This window comes from Marmota flaviventris, chromosome 18, assembly GCF_047511675.1.
Source record: "Marmota flaviventris isolate mMarFla1 chromosome 18, mMarFla1.hap1, whole genome shotgun sequence".
NCBI classification, from domain to species: Eukaryota; Metazoa; Chordata; class Mammalia; order Rodentia; family Sciuridae; genus Marmota; species Marmota flaviventris.
Genome location: NC_092515.1, coordinates 18,936,458 through 18,960,376, shown reverse-complemented (window position 1 = coordinate 18,960,376; position 23,919 = coordinate 18,936,458). Strand labels below are relative to the sequence as shown.

General features: G+C 46.9%; 1 protein-coding gene across 1 annotated transcript in view; it reads right to left on the bottom strand.

Moving 5' to 3' along the window:
- Pepd (peptidase D) overlaps positions 1-23,919 on the bottom strand; it is a 115,630-nt gene that overhangs the window by 60,786 nt on the left and 30,925 nt on the right. Inside the window, exons 7-9 of the mRNA XM_027941411.2 lie at positions 19,843-19,887; positions 7,196-7,271; positions 6,228-6,274 (exon numbers count right to left, since the gene is read on the bottom strand). Of these exons, the coding sequence (XP_027797212.2) occupies positions 6,228-6,274; positions 7,196-7,271; positions 19,843-19,887 (168 nt within the window). The remainder of the gene's footprint in view (positions 1-6,227; positions 6,275-7,195; positions 7,272-19,842; positions 19,888-23,919) is intronic.

Here is a 23,919-nt window from a genome sequence, read left to right as displayed (position 1 = left end):
GGCACTGGGTGAAAGCTAAGAGAAGTGGAGTCAAGTATGGCTTAGAAATGAGAATGCTTCAGTGACGTTCCTGAGTCGTGGGAATGTTCCATAATGATGTTAACTATGGGGAGAATGGGTGCAGGGCATATGCAACTCTTTAATCCTTCTGTGATCTAAAATAAAAATTTATTAATTGCTGAACACACACACACAGCCAAGCGAGAAGCCAAAAAGGCAGCTGATAAAGGTTGACATCCTTTCCTGATAAAATCTCCCAGCAGGCAAGAAAACACTACTTCCGTAAACACATGATAAATATTTATCTGCAGTCAACAGTCAGAACCAGACTAGTGGTGAACCACTGGAGGCAAACCCATAAGGGTACCTGGCTGGCACCACTGTTTAATGGGGTTTTGAGGGGCAATTCCTCTGCATTGAAAAGACAATGGCTGCTGGGCGCAGTGGTGCACTCCTGTGATCCCTGGAAGGCTGAGGCAGGAGGAGCTCAAGTTCAAAGCCAGCCTCAGCAAAAGCGAGGAGCTAAGCAACTCAGTGAGACCCTGACTCTAAATAAAATACAAAATAGGGCTGGGGATGTGGCTCAGTGGTCAAGGGTCCCTGAGTTCAATCCCGGGTACCCATAAAAGACAACACCTATATTGGATGGTTTTGCCCTCACACCTCTCATTAGGCCTGCATCAACCTCTTTTGAAGGGCTACCTATTTTTAAGAAAGCTCTTCTCTCTGGTTCTTTGTCTAGCTTTTTGTGGACACCAGGCTGGTCTGCACCCTAAGTGTGACCATTTCTCAGCTCCCCTCAGGGGTAGGAGGAGCTGTCCCTGAAAGTGGACTCTGCTTGATGTGATGGCTGCCATCTTGGGTCAAAACCATCATGACTGCCCTGAGCAACCCTGGCCAGTTTTCCTGTATAGTTCCCAGCATACTATACGTAGACAAGACCACTGGAGTGATATATAGAGATTTATGACCAGACCCTGGCACCAGAGTGGGGTAGGTGGGCACATAGGACTGCCCTGACTGTATGGGTGGCCCAGGATGAAGTAAAGACTGCCCTGGATTCTCAGGAATTCTCCACCCAGGACAGACTTTGAGGCTGAGGGGGTTTTCTGCACCCAGACATGGGTGGGGGGTCATCCTGCTCAAATGGGCTGGGCCTCATCTCTCATCCCTCAGCTTGGTCAAAGGAGAGAGGCTGCATCTGCTATGGAGAGTGCAGGGCACTAAGCATCAATAGTGACCAGGTCCATGGAGAAGGACCCATCACATCCACTGTTGTCCTGGCCTCAGAGGCACCCTGGACCCAAACCGTGGAATGGACGGACAAGAAGAAGACTATGACATTTGAGAAGGCTCATGGCCTCCAGGGAGATGGAAATGCAGACCCTGAAGGTGTGACAGAGAAGCAGGAGCCTGGCTCAGTAGTAAAGGGGGCTTCCCAGAGTGAGGGGTGCACTCAGGGGTCCACTAAGCCCATCTGCTGTGGCCTACCTGCAGGAAAGGGGGAACAGTGCTATGGGATTGCCTACAGACTCTACCTCCTGATGGTGGTTCAAGTTTCTAGTGCCACCCCAACCCCACCAAAAACAAAACAAAAACAAAAACCACCACCTGCTTAACAAGAATTCAACAAGGTTTTGCAACCTGGGTAAACTGGAAGATCAGCCACCTGACCCTGCACCTCGTGGCTTGAATCGACTATCCATGTGGGGGCGGGGGTGTGGTGGGGAGTAGGGGTTGTCAAGAGTATGTGTGGGGTATGTTTATGTAGGTGTGGTGTGTACAGAGGTCTGGGGGCTGTGGGTGACAGTAAGCAAGAGCATGCACACACACTGGGGAGATGAAGACTCTCCGGCTGTGTCCTCACTCCCCAAATCTGGACTTGACAGACGCAGTGAACACAGAATTGTGAGTCACTCCATCTGTCCAAAGGGCAGGAAAAAGCAATAAGACCTTTAATTTTAAAAAAAAGACTGCACTGCGAGGCCAAGTTCTTCATTAACAAAGGACTCAAAGAAAACAGGAAGCTACTACTGTGGGGCTGCTGCCTGTAACAGAAGAGCTCAGAAAAACCCAGGCCTGACCGAGGGTCTTCAGATGGGGCCAAGTGTTTGCCAAGGAAAACCCAGCCAGGGGAGGAGGACGAGGCCACACCAACACCACAGCACATCACAGAACCTCTGTCTTTTAAATGACTTTCACAACACCCCCAGTCCCAAACTGTCACAAAAGGGGCCCAAACAACCTACTCGTGGCTTGGAGAGAGAGACAGCATAATTCCAATTAAGGTCCCAGGCTGTCAAAAACATCAAGTTATTAATCTCCTTGTGGCAAATGTGAGCAGGGACCTGCTTACACAGCCAATTGAGCATGCTCTAAATTAGTGTTTGCAGGTAATTGATTCAGCTGCCAGCCCGGTGCCAGCCCGCTACAAGCTGGTTACGCCACTAACATTAAATAATATGAGGCGGTAAAATGGACTGCCTGATTGGGCCTGCAGTCAGATGCTGTTAGAGCCCGATTTGCCCAAACATTAGTGTCTTACTGGTTTAACACAATTTACTACACCTCAATTTTGGAAAATGATTTTCATTTCCTCTGAAACCTCACTCACAGGCACAGCACAGAGGAGGAGGTATCTTATAAATGCCATCAGCTCACTTACTTTTTTTTTTTTTTAACGTGCCTGCAAGACTGTGTAACAAATCTTTGATAATTAAAAAAAAAAAAAAATGAGGCTTAGAACTGGGTTTTCTGGCTCAAGTATGAGCACAATTGTCCTGTGGTGTCCCCAGTCTTCTGCCTCTGCTTCCAGACTGACTTGCAGGATTCCCTGTCCTTCCGGCCAGATGTCCCTCTGTGGGGCTGGAGCAGCAGGTCCAGCAGGTTTTAGTTATGCCCACCATTCGTGCAGGGTGCCAGCGACTTGCCCAAAAGAGCAGCTCGCTTCCTTTCAACCGGGTGAGTCCTCAGTCTGCACAGCAGACTGGCCGCCCTGACCTTTCCAGGCAGCAGCCCAGCCTGTGTTAAAAGGGCCATGTCCCCTGGGCAACCAACACCTCCTATTTTAAAAGACTTCCTCCACTAATCAAGAGGAGAATTCTGAAGTCCCTAGTGGCACAGAGGATGGCAGAAAAATAGCCCAGGACCTTTTTATCCATCAAACCCACACACATTTCCTGACGCCAGTGGTGGGCGAGACATGGCACAATAGATGAGATGTGGCTCCTACAAAGCCCCCAGGCTCCCAAGGATCTGGGCTATACACTGTGTTGCAGTGACCTGGGCAGTGACAGAGAGACAAGCCTGGGGGAGGGAGCTCAGGCAGGAAGAGTCTGCCCACCTCATGACTGCAGATGCCCCCACACATCAGAGGGGATATAATGGCATCTGTGGACAACGGTCTTCCCACAACCTTCGGGACACCCTTTGCTCCCACCTTCTACTCTTCCCTGGAGACGTCGCCTCTCAATTCTAAGCTCTCAGGGACCCATGACCAGATGGCTCCCACTGGACACAGGCACCCCCTGGATTCCCAGGACTAGCCACAAGTGGGTGTGGCACACAGCAGGTGCACAGCAGTGAGCACAACTGGCCCATCACACCAAGTCCCTCCACTCAGCACCCTCTGGGAAGATGCTATTGGCCATGGTCTCCCGGCATGCTCAGTCGGCCACAGCCTCCAGTTTCAGGCCCCCTGGTCCACAGAGGAGGAACCAGCAGGGCCAACCCAGGGACCTTGTAGGGATGGCGGGGAGGGGTGAGACTAGGGTACTGATACTATTCAGGAATTACATTTGTCTCTCTGAATCCAGGGGGTGTTGGTTTGGGGACTCTCTTGGAAACCAAAACCCCCTTAGATACTCAAGTCCCTTATGGGCACCGTTTTTGCATATAAACTACACATATCCCTCCATACACTTTAAATCATCTCTAGGTTCTTCATACTATCCAGCATGATGTAAACAGTTGCTGTACTAGGTGACTTAGAGAATAATGACAAGAGTCTATACATGTTCAGTGCAGATGCAGTATTTTTAAACAAATATTTTCAATTCACGGTTGGTTAAACCTGTGATGCCGAACACTCAGACACGGAGGACCAACTATACTGTTAATTTACTTAGATGCGATAATGGCAGGGTGGTTATATAAAGAGAAAAATATCCTTGTCAATTGAGACACCTCCTGAAGTATCTACAAGTGAAATGACGTGATATTTGAGACTCATTTTTAAAATACTCCAGCAAAACAAAACAAAATGAAACATAAGACAAAGACCTGTGGAGACTCTAGGGTTCATTATATTATTCTACTTGTTAGAAATTTGAAATTTCTCAGTAAGAGGAAAAAAAAAAAGATCTCCTCCATTACCAAGGTCGGGGGGCCTTGCGAGGGTAGCGGGGAAGGGGGAGCACTGGAGCCTGTCCGCAGGCTGCAGCAGGGTGGGGCTCTGGGATATCACAGAGGAGGTGGCTCAAGGACCCTTTCAGAAGCCACTCCAGAGCTGGACCTCCTGTAGCTCAGGGCACAAGGCTGCCGTGTGCAGCACAGAGTCGGCCCCACACTGCAGTAAGCTACTCTTGCTCCAATTTCTTGGTTATTTTTATTTGAGGCATCAGTTATGGGTCACTATGAGTCAACTGATTTGGGAACAGGTTTCTGGGGCAATGCCAGTTTGAGGGACCCAATGCCCAGCCACCTCCCTGGGGCACAGTACTCTTCCCATCTCAGATACTCAAGGGGGCTGGGATCCTGGGAATTAGACCACAGAGACTGTGATGCAGTCTCCTTTCAGGTTAGACACTGAAGAAGACCTCCGTCCCCAAGCCACAGCCACAATGAACAGAAATGTCCACTCAGCCATTGCAGTCCTACCCATAACTTAGCCCTGCTTCCCACACTGATGCAACAGGCAGGCCCGAGGGGCTAGGAGGATATATTAGCCTGTTGATTTTTACTATAACAAAAATACCAGAGGATGGATACTTTATAAAGAAAAGAGGTGTGTTTAGCTCACAGCTTCAGAGGCTGAAATTTCAACATCAGGTAACCTTGGTTTGGCCATTGGAGAGGATAAACTATGGATGACATCATTGCAGGAGCATTAGCAAGAGCAAAAGATCACACTTGACAAAGGAAACCAGTGAGCTGTGTGGGGTCAGGCTCCCACTTTAATAACAAGTCTATCTTGAAACTAACTCAGGATCCCACAAGAACCACCTTAATTCCCCTGAGGCAGGGCCCCCCATGACCCAAGGGCCTCTCACTAGGGCCCACCTCTTAAAGGTCCTACCACCTCTCACATCACTATACTGAGGACAAAACTTCCAGTACATGAGCCCCTGAGGGACAAACTACATCCAAACCATAGCAGAGGGCAATGCAGAACCAGCATCCCCCTGAGCCAGCTCTGCACAGGGCAGCCCCTGAGGGCACCTGAGCCAGACCTGGGCCCTGCAAGGTAGGGATTGGGCAGCTCTTCCAAGACCAGTCATGGGAGAGAAACCCTAGTCCCCTAGAGAGACTAGCAGTTCTTCAAGGTCCCCTCCCCAGAGGTTCTGGGCAGTGCAAATACTGGTGGGAGACCCAGAACATGAGTGGGAAGGGAGCTATGCGGGTAGCCTGGGTCTGAGTCAAGGGCTTCCACAATCCATGGGCAGCAGAATACCAACTCCTTGGTCACAGGGGTCTTGGAGCAGGGCTGAGCTGACCAGCCACACCTCCATAGCTGGGTAGCCCCAGGAAGTACCCCAGGACATGGGCTCACTGCAGGCCTAATTGAAGCCAAAGGCCAATGGAGCTCTCCAGAGCGCTTTATGAGCCACTTAACCATCCCTCGACCCAGTCGCCCAAGCACAGCAGACATAATGGCAGTGTTTACACATAAAAATGGCAAGCTGTTTTACTAGCAGCTTTTAGAGTCACAATAGCAGCTATTTGGTAAAGTTTCCTGCAAATTGCAGAAACAAAGTCCAAGAGTAGAATGATGGGCACTAAACCACCCTGAAAAGTAATGAAAGACCATTACCATCAAACACTCTGCCAAGAGCTACGGAGGTAGCCACAGTCGGGAGAGAAATAATCTCTGCCCAGGACCCCAAAGCCTGCTCGTAATCCCCGCCTGGTCTGTGCATGGCGCTGCGGCGCCTCATCTGTTACTCGCTCAGGGAACATAAATTACCACTTTTTACATTTTAATCTTTACCCAGAGAGACGCAGCTTACCTTTCCATCTCATATTCTTTCATTCCCACTTTTACAGCCTTCATTACCTGGAGGATGGATATTAAGCAAAGACATTTGTATTAGGCAGATAAGTAACTCGGCCTTATAAATAATGTATAGCATTTTTTTCAAAAGAAGCTCTTCTTTAGAGAAAGGGGGGAGAATGATACGTGCACACAGTGGTGCAGAAATGTGACAAATTGGACTTTTAAGGGCTCCAAAATCCATACAGTTTATTTAAACCACTGTGGAGTACTTCCATTGGGAAGTGGATCAACGCCACGCTTTGAGCCACAGCTGGGAGGTGGCGAGCAAAACTGAAGACAGCAAAGGTTTGGCTGAGGTGTGTTTGGTGAATACCTAATGCTGAGAAGACTATGAAGATGATCTCTGAAAGGTTTCCTTTGCTTGACTTTCATAAAATGGAGAAAATCGCCTGTACAAGAGATCACGCAATCCATCAATCACCCTGGTTTTTTCCTAACATGAAGCTGCGACACTAAGCAGGCCCTGGGCTGGCCCCGCACCCTGAACATCCTTCAAAAGATGCACTTCCTTATTTGGTCTTGTTTCTCTATCAATTGGGAAGTGTGAAAAACAACCATGTGAAGATGTTTTCAGAAAGTGGACAATGGTAATAAATGTGCTGGAATCTTGATAAGAACAAAAGAAAGAAGCTGGGAAGTGCCAAGATGCCAGGAAGGTCAGCTCTACCCTCCCATAGTTGGGAATTTTTTTGCAAAACTCCCTGAGGACTAGCGTTCCCACTCACGAAGGTGGCCGCCTTAATGGGAGGAGCCAGGGCAGAACCTCTCCTGTCACTGGCCTCTGCCCACTAGGGAAAAGAATCATTCTGTGCAAAACTTCCTGCCTGTCACAGGTCCTCAGGGACTAGATCGCCCGCAAGCTTCCACGTGGTTTTCTAAGCGCACACACAGCAGTGCTGCCTGCCCAACCACCTAACTCACCTCCCGATGGGCCTCGCTGGAGATTCGATTGGTGTAGCGCAAAACTTCCAGCTCCATGTCTGTCTTGAACACTCGGCTTCAGGGGAGAAAAGAAAGTAGCAAGTCAGTGACCTCCAGCCCAGACTGGACCCTTCCAGGAAGACCCGACACACTCTGCCTGCCTGTGGCTGCACAGGACCAGAAGGGGAGCCCCACGCCCCAGGAGTGACGAGTTACCCAGAGTGGCCTAGAAGAAAATCCCTGGAGGGGAGAACAGCAGCTGCCCATCTTGTCCCAACACCAGCCCTGGGCAGGAAGGCCCATGACCAGAACCTGAAGCCACTGTTGGCAGTGGAAGAAGCCCAGCCTCTACAGCCAGACACATCCTACCTCTCTGAGCCTGTTTCCTCCCCCATGGAAGGGGAATAAATTCCCTATGGCGAGGAGGTGGGACTTTAACCTTAAGGCGCCACCTCCTAGGGCTCTGCCTAGCTGGCTGCAGAGAACACTCGTCTCTCCCTACCCACCTGTCCCTGGGGCAGCCCAGGGACACATGTGTTTTGGGCCTTGCCTGAGACAGGTCAGGCAGTGGGAGACACCAAGAGGCCTGCAGCCATTTTCAGCCTGTGTGTACAGATACAGATGTGGAAACAGCTGGTCTACAGAGAGAAGCAGGAGACTGGGGCAGACAAGAGGAGTGAGGCAGCAATGAAGGGGAGAATGGGCATATGCAGGGCAAGGGAGGCAAGACCAGAGACCCCGCTGTGTCTCCAGCAACTGGCTCTGGGGGATGCCCAGGGCTCTCACGGCAATGTGCCCAAATGTGTTAGGTGTCTGGTCCTTGCACTTAGCCTCATCCCCAAGTGAGATTCACAAAGATCCTCATCTTCTACCCCTGTGCACAATGCCACATTCACAGGCATGTAAGTCACTAAGGGCACTGATCCAGAGACAGACCCTGAGCTCCTACTCCAACTGCACCCCTCCCCAGCTGTGCGGCTGAGCTCCTTATTCTGTGCCCGTTTCCTTGCCTGTAAAGTGGGGATGACAACATGCTCCCCTCATAGGGTGTTGTGAGAATTCAGCGCTGCATTTTCTATGTACCGAGGGCGGTGCCAGGCACTCGCCAGCGCTCTGTGAGTGTCTGTGACATAAACAAAGTACAAAGCCTGGAGATGCTGCCTTGGCCACACTGCCCACCTCAAAGCCACCCTTAGGTAGGTTGCCTGATTCTCCTCAAAAGGTGGTATTTGAGGGGGCGTGGCCTGGAATCCCCGCAGATGCCAGGTCCCTTATGTGAAATGGTGTAGTATTTGCTTTTCACCTACTCTGCAGTTAGGCCTACATAGTTGTGTCTGTTCTGAGCTGTACAGACTCTTTTTTTCTTGTCTTTATTCCCTAATGGATACAGTATAACAACTATTACATAGCATTTACATCGTATTAGGTATTATAAGTAATCGAGAGACGCTTTGGCCGTTCACAGAGGATGTGCATAAACTTTACAACTATTTACACAGCATTTACACAGGTACAGACCTGACCACAAAGGTCAGGAACGAGTGCTGGAGAGAAGCTGAGGATCTGTGAAGAAGTGTGAGACATCACTTCATTCATGTGAATTCAACATGGTGCTCAGTAAATGGCAAATCTGAGACTTGCTTTCTGGAACCTTCTGGGTTTTTTTCCCTATTGCATCTGGTCGAACCTGTGGATGGTTTAAACCCACGGATATGCAGGCTAACTGTATCTCCCAATGTTTACAACAGGACTATGAAGCTAGACAAATCTCAGAAAACAAACACAGCTTCCCTTCTTTTTGGATTGCCATTTACTGGGGGCCTGTTCCTTGTAGGTTCTGGGAATGGCCATGAACACTGGCTGTGATGCCCAACTCACCCCCTGCAGGGCCAACGCACTCGTCCCCCAGCTGCTGAGGATGCTGGCGGCCAACCAGTCCTCTCTGGAGGTCTCCTTGATTCAATGGAGGGAACAAAGACCCAGCTTTTTGCTTCAACTAGGGATATCTCTGCCAGGTCGCTCCAGCTCCAAAGCGCCCTTTGGGATCAGCTGGGGCATGCTTGGGACTGCAATACAGGCCCGTCCTGCTTCTTCTCTCTGCCACACGTGCTGATCCCAAGAGCACGCCTCTGCATGTTTTCTACCTATTTATCTCAGAGACCCAGCTCCCTGGGGAACCCTGCCTGGAAAACATCACCATCCCCATTTCACAGATGAGAAACTGAAACAGCTAAATTAAGATAAAAAATGTAGGACCCGGGCTGGAGTTGTGGTTCAGTGGTAGATGCTCACCTGGCATGTGTAGAGCCCTAGGTTCGATTCTCAGCACCACATAAAAAGCAAATAAATAAAAGGTATTGTGTCCATCTACAACTAAATTTATTTTAAAAAGTGCAGGATCTATTCTGCCTCACTGACTCCCTTTTCTTTAACTGCATGTAAATATAGAACTTTAAACCCAGACGATTTACTAATCAAATACAAAAGAAAGAGAGTCCTTTTCAGAAGTTCAAAAATTCAGAAATGGGGAAAATATTTAAGAATTTACCCCAGCACAAAGGGAGAGAGAGGGAAAGGGTGGGGAGAGAGAGGGAAAGGGTGGGGAGAGAGAGGGAAAGGGTGGGGAGAGAGAGGGAAAGGGTGGGGAGAGAGAAAGAACAAATCAATTAAGAGGATGAGATGATATAAAGGGATATTTTTAGAAAGTAGAGTTGGCCCCAAAGTATAATTAAATAAAAGCCCAGGACATGCAGGATGGCAAGCCTGGAAAGCAATCAGAAATTAGATATGTGGCTCTGAGAATGGAATGGACTCATTTCCACACGTAAAATCAATAAGAAGCTTAAAACTCTTAGTGATATGGCGAAGGCAAATAGAACTCCAGGAAATATATATAGAAGCCACATTGATTTGTGTGGAACCAAAATAACACCATGCAGGTTACTTTCCAGTCCCAGGCAGGAAATGTGACACAGCAGTCAATCTAGCATCATTGATGGCAGGTCAGCTCCATATTATTTGGGTCCTAATGTGGTGCAACAGGAAATACCATCACCTAGGACATATTCTACCAAATATTTTAAACTTGTAAAGCTTTAGGTCTAACATTCAGTTTCTAAGACATTTGGACACAGAAGAACTAGCTAAGGACATCGCAAAGGAACCACTATACAAATCCAGAAGGCAGGACATCCTGCAGCACAACCAGCCCAGCCTTTTCAGTAAATAGTTAGGCTCTGAATGTCCCCAAAGATCATATGTTAAAGGCTTGGTGGCCTTTGGGAGGTGATGGAGCATTTAAGAAGTGAGGCCTACTTGGAGGAAGTTAGTGCCCTTGAAGGAGATCTTCTGGCCATGAGGGGAACAGCTTTCCTTCACCACATCTGTCCACCATGATGTTCTGCCTTGCCACAGGCCCAAAGTGATGGGGCCAGGTGACCAAGAACTGAAATCTCTGAAATAAGCAAAAATAAATCTTTCCTCTTTATAAGTTGATTATCTCAGGTATTTTGTTGCAACAATGGAAAGCTAACTCATATAGTCAATATCATGGGCAAATAATGAAAATAACTGAGTAAGACATGGAAAATGCATGTGTCAAGGACAGTTAGGGATGTCTTTTAAATTAACATTTTAATTGAAACAATAATTGTATGTATTTATGGGGTACGACCTTGCATCTCAATCCATGTATACAGTGTCTGATGATTGGATCAGGGTAATTGGCATATCTATTACCTCAGATATATATCATTTCTTTGTGTTGGGGACACTCAAAATCCTCTCTAGTAGCTATTTTGAAATATTCAACTAATTGCTGCCAACCATAGTTGTTCCACTGTGCTATAGAACATTGGAAGTTATTCCTCTTATCCCACCCCTGGATCCATTAATCATCCTCTCACCATCCCTCCTTCCCTAGCACCCTTCCCAAGCTCTGGCCATATTTCCTAACTTTCAACAATGTACATTTGTTGCTTTTGTTTTAATGAAAAGTTTTTTTAATTAAAAAAATACTCCAAACAGGGCATAGAATAAAATATGGAGTTTTATTTTTCTACAACTGATTATTATATAAGAAAATAATCCATATGTCCTTGATGCTAGGAGCACCCTGGAATGGTGATGCTGGACTCAAAGAGAAGCTGCCATCCTGGTACATTCCTCAGCTCTGCAGAGGCCACAACTACAGTGACAATGATAAAAGTCTGATTTTATGGGTTTTTGTTGTTTTTACCTTTAACTTTTCCCAAAAAACACATAAGATTTACTGATCACATAAACACGATGAAAATGATAAGAATCCTGATGAGCAAACAGTAAAAGATCAGGAGGTGAAGGCAGGGGACTGGAGATACGATGTAGAAAGGGCCTCAAGGACCCTTCCACAGTTTCGGCTGACCTGGTGGGGAGGGCAAGATGGTATGGAGAGTTCAAAGAGCAATATATAAAGGAGGATCAAGTGCACTACAAGATGACAAAGGGAACCAGCAAAGGAAGCAGAAATAATCATACCATTAAAAGTGAGCAGGGTAAAGAGGTGTCAAGAAGGCAGAGTCGGTGGCTTGATTTTAATCTACCTTCCCTGTTCTGATTCTGCACTACCGGGGCTTTCTAATAAATGCACATATTGCTTTGATAACACTAAAACCTTTAATAAGGTGCTACCATGATGGCAAATGAATATCCATTCACTCATTTCACCTTTCTGTTAAGGAAGTGCCGATTTGGTGTTCCTGGCACTGGTGAGGAGTAAGGCAAACCCCTCCTTCTCTGGTGGGGCTCTGAGACTCGGGAGATATGCCTTACAAGGAAATCCACAGTTACAAAATGGGAAAGGGCTGCTGCGAGGGCAAGTCCAGATGCTATGGAGCAGAACCACAGGGACCCAAGCTTGGTAGGAGATGGTCCCAGTACAGAGGCCTGTAATACAGAGCTGACCTGCCATCAAAGGGGCCTGGAGAGAGGCCAAAGGTTCTAGGTGTATCCCCATCATGATCAGCTCTGCTCCTTTACTAAAGGTGACCCACCTTCTCCAAGATCCCTTGTAATTACCTTTCCTTCTCCCAAAAGGGGACATTCAAGCACCATCAAGATCAGAAAAGCCGGAGTGACAAACCCCTCCCCCTGTCCAGAGGGTACCCTGTCCATTCTCCTCAGTCAACCAGACAGCCCATGAGCTGGCCTCGGGCAGATGAGGACAGCAGGGCAGACAAGGGGCTCTGTGAGATCTGGACGGGGCGGCTCCCCCACCTCCATCACAGCCAGCCAGCCCCCGGGGACTTCACAGAAGCAGCCACTGACTCACACTGTCTCCAATGACGCCACACAGATGGCTCAGACAGCCATTTGTCACTGCAAAATGAGAAAGGCATCTTGCAGCATGCCGCTGCCTCCCAAAGACTATAAAACCTTCCAGGTCAGGCGGAAAAACAGACACAGGCCCAGAGGGACTTTCACAAAAGGAACGCCCTTTCCTGAGGAGGCAGACCCACAGCCTGACAGTGTGCTCTCCATCATCAGAACGCAGCCTGATTCTAGGGCAGGGTGCTAGCTGCTGTCCCACCTGGGGATCAGAATCCTGGTCCCTGTTCCCTAGAGCAGGAGGGTACAGATAGGCATATAGGACTCAAATGTATAGAACTCAATGAGCAGCTTGGGTTCTTAAGATCCAAATCCACTTACAGGATAACCTCACTGCCACCCTCCACAGGGAGAGGACCTTTATCAAAGACAGTGATGGCCAGAGTGACAACATGGATGGAACCAGGCCCAGGCCATGCCCACCTCTGGCCCTCTGGCCCTCTCCTTGGCTGGGTGGTGGGCCCATCCCTCTAACCACCACTCCTGCCAACACTGCCCTCTCCTGGGCCCAACCAGCCCGCTCCATGCCTGCTCTAGGGCTGCAGAGCCATGGTTGCCAGGAAGTGCACGGCTGGGCAGACAGCCCTCAAGCTCCCAGGCACCCACCACACCTGACTCCCACATGGCCCCCAGCTACACAGCATGCAGGAAGCCTCCTCTCAACTCCTCTACCTTCTCTACTCCTGCAGCCCCTCTCCATGCACAGGCTCCTGCTCAGGAGATGATGAACCCTGCCTCCACTCCACCTTGAACTAAGGACTTTCCACCTCTCTACAAATCCTCTCCTTCCCCTTGTGAGGGAAGTGAGGCCTTCTAATGAGACAGAGACAGGCAGGCAGGCAGAGGCACAGGCGCACGTGCACATGCACACACAAGCATGTGCACACCGTTCCCTCCCTCCCCCCCTTCTCCCAGCCCCCCCCCACCTGCCCCTCTTAACTAGCAGCTCCACTGAAAACCCCTCCCCTCCTCGCTCCTGTCTCCCCCTCCTCACTCCTGTCTCCCCCTCCTCCTGACAAGCCTTTCTCATTTCCCACCTCGCCTCCTTCCCTCCCCTCTTCAGCCCCAGCCACTCTACCAGCCCTCCTCTCACCCCCGCCCAGATCACAGGGCTCCCAGGTGCCCACTTGGCCTGTTCTCCCCCTCCCTCTGCACTTTGCCTTCCGCACCTGCTCCTCAAGACTTGGAGGTCCCCTGGTACCTGCAGCCCTGCATGAGACAACTTCCACTGTGTCCCAGCTCCATGATTCTCCTGCTGCTGAACGGCCATGGACGTCATCCCAGACACCTCCCTCTGGCCCACCCATGGCTCCCCACATCTGACCCAGGACCAAGGGCTGCCATTCTCCCTGGGGGACCTCACTCTGACCGCCTCTGGCCCTGCCTGCTCCCAGACAGCATCTGGGGATGCTGAGGAAATGCAAATCTTCTCGAGCTTTCTCTTGCTGACAATCTTTCAGTGGCCTCTAGGTGTCCTCAGGATGAAGGTAAAGCTCCACGCCATGACTCCTGAGGCTCTCCAGGCCCTCCTTCTGCTCCCCAACACTCGCCACTGCTCTGTCTCCAGCCTCCTCCCTCCTCTGCCTGGACCTTGCTCTTGCCCTTTCACCTAAGTTGCCTCCAGCTCCCCCTGGAAATACTCCTTTCCCAAGGTTGGGGAGGGTCTCCTCCATCCGTGACCGTAGGCTAAATCCCTTCTCTGTGCTCCCTGGGCAGTCTGTAGGAATCCTCAGAAAGCGCTCACACTTCTAATTTCTTTAAAGTCTCTTCCAAAAGGCTAAAGCCCCTAAGGGCAAGGTCCCACAGTGCCAGAACAAGGTAGCCCAGAGCAGGCATACAGAAACAGGCTCACCACACCATACAGACTTTGCACCCCAGCTGGAAACTCTCCAGCAAGGAGAGTTAATGGCCTCAGTTAAAATTAAAAACAGATTTCCTTCTCCGCCCCACCCCGGTGGAGTTCATCAGGTCAAGTGGAATTCTGCACAGCTCCCAGGCCAGCAGCAGCTCCCAGGCCAGGCAGCATAGGTACAGCCTCCGGGGGCCTCTGCAGCCCAAACTCTCACCACAAAGGCAAGAAGAGACAGAGCCCACACTCCCAGGCTCCCCAATGCCTCCTTCCATCCTCCTGGAGATGAGAGGATGGCATATTGCCAGCCCAAGGAGAAAGAAGCCTTGACCCACACCACACCTGATCTTGAGCACAATGATGTGTTTTCAGCCTTTGAGGTGGAGTCCTGCTTTCTTTTGTGATTTTACTGTGGGAAAGGTGACACACTGGGCCTCTGGCTGGTTTACCCAGGACTTTCTCCCCCACGCCCTTGGATCTCCTTTTAAAAAGAAAAAGAATTCAAATAGAACCCAGGCAAATTATTCCACAAAGGCAGTTCTCTGGTAAAACTGGCCCGGCTGTTCTTTGGGCTGGCCCAACTTAATCCCAGCTCAAACAGACGTCTGTGTGTGCTGGCTTAACCAATTATCCATCGGGGGCTCTGGGCCTGCAGTCTCGCCCAGGCGCCAGGGAGAGAGGAACCATTCCTGGCCCAGTTATCTCTAAGACACAAGCCCCAGACACTGTTAAGATTGCTGCAGAAATAAGACTGTCCAGCACACTGCCTGGTTTCGATCCATCTGATGAAGCTAATTCTGCCACTCCTGAGTAAACAGGACTGAGAAAGGAGGATTCCCAAGGTTCTGTAGACCCACCATCCCTGAGAGAGGGATGCTGTCCCAGCCTTGTGTGTCCACAGAGGTGAGGAGTGGCTGTTACAAGAATTCATAAGGCTGATATCCCCATGAGAAGACCAGGTCATCTCCTCCAGGATACAATAGAGAACCACAGCTCAGGACAGGACAACACAGATGTCCCATAAGAAACTGGGGAAGAAGGCAGCTGAGGCTTTCCAGATAGGAAGGAGGTGCCTGGTATAGGCTGGGAGCCAGGGGCACCCCTGGGCTTCATGCCAAATCATGGGTTCATGGCCATGCCTGCGAGCATCATTGCACTCAAACAGAAAGGTGGCCACCTCCACACGGGGAGGTTGAGAGAGTGAAGGCTCCTGCCCCACCCTGTGCCCAGAGTTTCCTGCTACTGGGTAGAAATGACAAAAACTGTATTAGGCAGAGATTTATTTGCACAATCTTTTTGGCCCTTAAATATTCACAGGTCACAAAACTGCCTCTGGGCATTAAACCCAGGATTAAGACATCAATTAACTGAGGTCTGATTGCTCCACTGATTAACACAGTAGTGAGACAGGATAAAGTATTTCCAAAATCACTCTCTGCGCATCAAAGTGCCACCGTGCTGAACTAAACCCATTTGAAGGACCTGGAAATTCCATCTCTCCTGGAAGACAAATGTGCACAGCATGGTTCTGTGGGATCCAGGTGGGCAAGAGTTCAATACCACAGGACTCCCCCTGCCCCCTCCCACTCCCAAGCAACAACCATCCCTTCCACATCCCAAGATGGAGCCATACAAAGAATAAAATCTCAGAACAATAGGAGGGACAGAAAAGAAATGGGTCGGGTGGAATTACACCAACCTTTCAGAAGGCTCAATCAATAATTCTCTCAAGGAACTAGAGCCAAGCTCAACCCAGAGCACAGCATACCTGAGACCTGGCCCAGGACAGGCCAGTGTGGATGGGAGGTTCACTCCACACCTAGATTATCTATCCCCCATCTTGATGTTCCCACATCCCATCTCCTGCCTTCTGGTTCATGATAACTCATTCTCCCTCTGCCCTGGGAATCCCAATTTTCATTTGACTTTGTCTTCAAATGGAAGGTTAAATGCCTACTTATTAGGAGACAAAGATGAGTTACTCTACTAGAAAACCTTTCATATGTGCACCAAGAATGTAGGTCATCATCTACTTTTCTAACTTGGGACTTGTTACTCAGAATGTAGGGTCCTGGGGCACTTTGCCCCTAAGCCGTTCGAGGCTTACCATCTCTTGTGTTCACAGAAGGCAGGGGAGCAGAAATAGATCTGTTACCCACGGCCTGTTTAATGCATGCAGGACACTTTCACTCAGTGTAATTAACAGTTCTAAAACCGGCGTATGACTCAATTGAACAGTCGCACTTAAAATCCAAGAAGGCACACGGCAATCGCTGATACGCTTGCTCTTCTGTGACACTTCCAGAGGTACTTAGCCAGAACCCAAAGCACTGAGCTATTAGACGGTATGAAGGCCTCTCCTTTTATTTCCTACCCTACCTTCAGATCAATTTCATCATCTGCAAAACTGCAAAGTAGAACCACAGCCTAAATTATGGAAGTGAGATGCCTGCTCTTATTAAATTTCAACTTTTGACCTACACATTCAAACTGCAATACCCAGCACAAGAAAAGAAATGATCGGTTATGATCTCATGTTTGTGGGGAAGAGTATGATTATAGAGGAATTTACAGGAAATCAAAAAGGCCCTGCTTGAGAGAATGGAAAACAATAAAACAGTCACACAAAGGAAATGAATGACAACCAAACAAAAATGAGAAAGTGTGCTTCCCCAGGCTGGGAGTCTGCTGTTGTCTTCCAATCAGACAGACTCGGGGAACAACCCAAGCCAGCTTGGAGCTGGGGTACGCATGGGTGCCACGGAAGCTTTGTACACAGCCCCTGTTCTCCAGCCCTGCTACACCCTGGCCTCAGCCCAAAATCCATTCTGCTGACTCCAAGAACCCCATACTTCCAGTATAACCAGGAGTGGACAGGGAGAAAGGCTGGCATTCTGGCAGGTCCTAGCTCTCCTGAGCCGCAAGGGCTGCACAAGATTCTGGAACCAACAGCCTGGACAAGTCCCTAAACTCCCTGTGCCTCAGTTTCCTCATCTGTAGCATGGGAGTAACTAAGAACCTACCTACTACACCAAATGAATCAGGTGGCACGTCCAGTGCTCAGTACAGTCCCTTGCACACAGGGAGCCTCAGCAGTCAGTATTTGGCTCGTGCTCTCATTCAATCCTTGCTCCATCCACCTCCTTTGCAGGTGAGCAGTGGAGGCTGGGTGCGTCTCCGCATCCTCACGGTGGGCTAGGTGTTACTACACCTCCACTTTTCAGATGAAATAGTCAAGCCTTGTAAAAAGTTAAGTAAATTCTGAGGGTCACATGCTGGGGCTAGAACTCAGGTGTCTGGGTTGACAGTTTCCCCCAAACAGCTTCCCTCTATAGACAGAGAGGGTGCTGAGAGCATTCAAGACCCAGGAGCCCAGATGCAACATCATGGAAAGCCCACCCTCCCCAGGAAATGAAGGACCTGCCCAGCATTCTACCCCGAACCCTTCCTCATTTACAGGGCAAGGGCGATGTTCGAGGCTGCAACAGATCCACGGAGAGCCGCTGCATCACTGCAGAGGCCAAGGTCTGTGCTATTAAAACACACCCCTGAGGCAGCAAGGACAATGTGACATTTCTGAAATCGTTCTACTGCCATCAAATGCCAAATAAGTCCTTTCCGCTGCTCACTTTAATAAAGTTGAGAGGTATTCTATGAACGCAGATTCCACCTCAGAGCCTTGGAAATGTCACTTGAATTAAAGCAAGCTTGCTCCAAAGTGACAAACTAATGGTGCATCCCTCAGGGAGATGCTGGAGTGCACAATCCTGTCACAGGCTCCAAAGCGCCCCCACTATAAGCAAGGGAAAGTCACAGTGAGGCAACATGGATGCACGTGGGCCTGTTCCGCCAAGTTGGGGGCTACCGAGAGGCCAGGCACTTGTTACTTTATACAGAAAGAAAAGGTGGCCATGAACTTGAAGGTCACAGCCCCCATCCTCACAGTGTGTGGCTATGACAGAAACCAGGCCGGGGCTGCTGAGAGACCTAGGTCAGCCCACCTGGCTTCTCTGGAGGGTCAGTGGACTCAACACATCCCAAGTAAGTCCCAATATGCCACAGCCTCCCCTTCCAGTCATCCCCATTTCAGTGAAGTACGATCCCACTGCTCAGGGCAAAAACCCAGCCACCTTCGCTCCACCATCACAGCTGGTTCCTCCCAGGAGTCCCCGACGCAGTTGCTTTTTCTCTCACATCTGTCACCATACCCCTTCCATGGCCAACTGGATCCCTGCAACAACAGCCTCCTCACAGGCAACCTGTTCCCACTCTTCCCCCACAGCTGAGTCTCCAGTCAGAGGCCAGAATTGTTTTTGGAAAGGCAAACCTGATGCCACACTCTCCTGCTTCAACCCTTCAGGGGTTTCCTGTGTTTCCCATTTCTCTCAAGACAGAGTCAAAACTGGCACCAAGACTGGCCTAGTCACAGCTCACCTCTCTGACCACCCTTAGGCTGCACCTCCCTGCCCCCATGGCCACACAAGGTGACTACCCTTTCTCTGGTTCCCTGAGCTAATGTCTCCTTGGCCTGGATCACTCTCTCCCTCTCCAGCAGCCAATTTCTGTTAATCCTTAGGTCACGGTATTGGTCCCAAGCTCCAAGCTTAGGTGAATTACATCTTTCAATTAGATTTGGGAAGATCAGAAGCGAAAAGTCTACATATCTCACCAGTGAGTGACAAGGTGGCAAAGGCCCTGCCTCACCTCTCTTTTACATTTACAGTAAGTCCAGTCACGCAGCAAAGAAAGAATGCCTTGCTGCTATCGCAGAACACCTTGATGGCGTAGGAAGAAAATCAGTGGCAATCAGATTGGAGGGTCACTGCCAGGGCCCACAAAGGCCATGCCCAACCTGAGAGGGCTTGACCTCCAGGCACCTAACAAAAATCAGGTGTGCTACAGCTAAGGGCTGCCTAGGGAAGAAAGAAGCCACACACACACACACACACAAAAAAAAAAAAACAAAAAAAAAACACGTATAATGGAATGACACATCTGTCAGGACACCTGTGCAACAGGAGGAAAACATGTTTACCTTTCTGGCATGGCATTGTGTGTGACGTTCACTTCTGTACTCTGCACTACCTGCCTTTGCTCTGAGCTGTGTATGTCTGACTTATGATGGAAGAATTCTGAAAACACTGGCATGCCTAAGGGCCTGGGTTCATCCCCAGAAAACAAACAAACACACACACACACACACACACCAAAAAATAGAAGAAATGTTAAGTGAAATTTAATTGATATTCAAGTGACTCATGCATGCCCTTTTGAAAAAAACCAACCAACAACACCCCAAAAGAAAAAACAGAAAAGGCTAAAGGAGGAAGTTCTAGGGACCAGCTTTCTGAGTTGGGTAGGTAGAAACAGCAGGGTCTCCTGTCTCCTTGAGCTGAGTATAACAAGAAGCCAAGTTTCCCACAACCATACTTACCACTCAACGATCTCTGGGTGAAGAATGGTGTTGTTGACATTGAACCTAAAGAAAGAAAATAAACAAAGCCCATTCGGTCAGTAGTCTAACATTGAGAAGTACCTCATTTAATACACACACACCATGACCAAGAGAGGGCCCCAATGAACTTCAAGACTTCTTGACCTGCAGAAGACCTGCCATTCAGTTCCTACAGCAGACCCGGAAGCCCAGGGTGTATCCCCCAAATGCAGCTTCCCCTCCACCCCCACAATGCAGATACCAGAGCTTCTGTCAAGCAGCCAACATATTGGAAGCATCAGAAAGAAAACAGAAAGCAATAGAGAGAATATTTGAAAAAATAATGGCTGAAAACTTCACCAACTTGACTGAAAAAAAAAATTAAAACATTAACCTACATACACATCCATAAAGCTCAATGACCTCCAAGTTAGATAAATTCAAAGATATCCACTCCTGGACACATCATATTCAAACTGTGAAAACACAAAGAATACAGATGGACCCCAACTTATAATAGTTCAATTTAGGATTTTTCAACTTATGATGGGTTTATCAGGACATAACAAGGAATATCTACACTCACATTGATTCAACTCAACATTTTTTTTTTTTTTTACTTTACAAAGGGTTTATTGGAATATCACCTCAATGTAAGGTGAGGAACACCTGTATCTTAAAAGCAGCCAGAGAAAAACAATTCATCACATACACAGGATCCTCAATAAGATTAATGGCTAATTTCTCATCAGAAACTATGGAGAGCAGAAGGCAGTGGGATAATGCATTCAAAGTGCTGAAAGAAAAAACATTGCCAACTAAGAATTCTACATCTAGCAAGACTCTGCTTCAAATCTGAAAAATTAAAACATCTCACATAACAAAAACCAAGAGAATTCATCACTAGCAGACCTACCCTGTGAGAAACAGTGAAAAGAATCCTTCTCACTGCAAAGAAAGGGCACCAGAGAATAACTTGAATTCAAATGAAGAAAAGAAGGACACTGATAAAGGTAACCATATAGGCAAACACAGAGACAGGACAAATGTATTTTTCTAAGTCCTTTTTTCCTCCCATCTGACTTAAGAGAAAACTGCAAAAAATAATAACTGTTGATACGCACAAAATACACAAAGATGCAATTTACATGTAATAACAGCAAAAAGGAGAGGGAGGAAATGGAAATCTATAAGGGCAAAATTTTTGTATACTACTGAAATTAAATTGATTTTAATGTAAACTAGATTTTTATGTTTAAAGTTTCAATTGTTATCTCTAGAGCAATCCCTAAGAAAATAACTAAAACATACAGAAAATAAGAAAATAAAAATTGAACAATAAATAAATATATATAAAGCTGGGTGGTACAGTGTTTGCTTAGTAGGTGCAAAGCCCTGGATTCAACCCCCAGAACCACAAAAACAAAAAAGGAAGAAAAAAAATCAAACACAAAAGAAGGCAATGGGGTCCCTGGTCCCCTACTCCTCACTCTCTTTTATGTTGGCCATGAGATGGATGGTTCTGCTCTGCCACATGCTCCCACTGTGATGTGCAGACCCAAAAGCAGAGGGGCCAATCAATCAAGCACAGGAGCATCTAAAACTCTGAGTCAAAATAAACCTCTCTTTGAAAGTTGATCATCCCAGGTATTTTGTTAAAGAGACAGAAATCTTAACAGAGACAAGCATATAGATAAACATAATAAAATTGTAGGTCCCAAAATAAATCCATCCATTAATGGTAAAGTGGCCTTTTTATTCAGTGGCATTGTCATATTGTTGAACAATCATCACCACTATACATCTCCATAACTGTCCAGCATCCCATTCCAAAACTCTGCATCCAGTAAGCAGTAACACCCCCATTTCTCTTTTCCCCCCAGTGCTGGTAACCGCTGTTCTATTTTTTTTGTCTCCACGAATTTGGCTACTTTAGTAACCTCATATATGTAGAATTATACAATATTTATCCTTGGCAAGTTGGATTTTGACAATCCAATAAATGTGAAGACAATCTTTTCAACAAGTGATGCTGAAACAACTGGATATCCAAATGAAAAAGAATTAAGTTGGGTCCCTACCTAACACCTCGTAAAAAAAAATCTACCACACTGAATCAAAGACCTAAATGTAAGAACTAAAACTATACAATTCCTAGAAGAAAACATGGGTTTAAATCTTTATGGCCTTGAACTAGATTTCCTAGATATGATACCCAAAGCATAAGAAGCCAAAGAAAAATAGATACTGGACTTCATCAAAATTAAAATTTTTGTGTATCAAAGATACTATCAGGAAACTGAAACGACAACCTACACAATGGGAGAAAAATTTCGTGAATCATCAAGAGCTGCTACCCAGAATAAAGAATAAAGAATTTTGAAAACGAGTTTAAAAAAAAAAAAAGCACCTTAATAAAAAATGGGTAAATGAGCTGGGTGGTGGCACACACCTGTAATCCCAGCAGCTCAGGAGGCTGAAACAGGAGGATCGCAAGTTCAAAGCCAGCCTCGGAAAAAAAAAAAAAAAAAATGATGTGCTAAGCAACTCAGTGAGACCCTGTCTATAAATAAAATACAAAATAGGGCTGGGGATATGGCTCAGTGGTCGAGTGCCCCTGAATTCAATCCCCAGTATCCAAAAAAGAAAGAAATGGGTAAAGGGTCTGAATAGAAATTTTTTCAAAGAAGATAAACAAATTGCCAAACAGCACAAGCAAAGATGCTCATCATCAATCTTCAAGAAAATGCAAATAAAAACCACAAGATATTACTTACGGCCATCTGCATGGTTATAATAAAACAGACAATAACAAGTACTGACGAGCATGTAGAGAAACTAGTGCCCTCATACGTTGCTGCTGGGAATATAAATTGGTCCAGTTGCTCTGAAAAATTATTTGGAAATCCCTCAAAAAGTTAAAGGGCTACCACATGACCCAATAATTCCACTTCTGGAGAATTGAAAAACATGTTCACCCAAAAACTTTTACATCCATATTCACAGTGGCAATATTCATAATGGCCAAACAGTGGGCACAACTCAAGAGTTCATCATCTAATGAATGGACAAAGAAGATGTGGCAAATATTCATTAAAAAAAGAATTTTTTTAGCCACAAAAATAAGCAAAGTATGGATTCATGCTATAATATGGATAAAGTTTGATATTTTCCAGGTGAAAGAAGCCAGACACAAAATACTACATACTGAATGATTTCATTTATATCAAATGTCAGAGCAGGTTAATCCATAGAGACTCAGGGTAAAAGGAATGTTGGAGTGAGAGGAATGGAGGAATGAGAACTGTAAAAGAGCACAGGGTTTCTTTTTGGGTGATGAAAATGTTCTAAAATTGATTGTGATGATCATTGCACAACTCTGTAAACACACACTTTAAATGGGTAAGTTGTAAGGTACATGGATTGCATCCCAATTAAATTGTTTTAAAACTTACTGAACTATGCCGATAGTAAAAGTTATATAATGCAAATTTTACTTAAATAAAGCTGATTTATAAAAATTAACAAAACAGAAAGGAGAAATCGATAAATCCACAAACATAGTTGAGATTGTCACATACCTCTGATGGTAATAAAAACAAGCAGAAAAATCAGGAAAGATATACAAGACATGAGCAATACAATTAATCAACCAGACTCAATTGGCATGCAGAACACCACTGCCAACAGCTACAGAATCTATGCTCTCTACAAGTGTATATCATTTATATACTAATAAATATCATAACAATCACATGCTAGAAGTTGAAACAAATTTCAAAGGGATGAGATACTAAGAATATTCATTGAACACAGAATCAAACTAGAAATCAGTAACAGAAAGGGAAATATATAATCCCAAGTTGTTTAGAAATTAAGCAACAAACTTTAAATTCCCTCTGTTCAAAGACAAAAATCACAGTGAAACTAGAAACAAAAACATAAAATATCAGCTGTGAAATGCAGCTAAAGTAATTTTTAGAAGATAATTAACAGTCCTAAATGAATAGAGAAGAACATTAAAAATCAACAATTTAAGCTTCCATCCCAACAATGTCCCTTTCTTCCTTCCTAAGA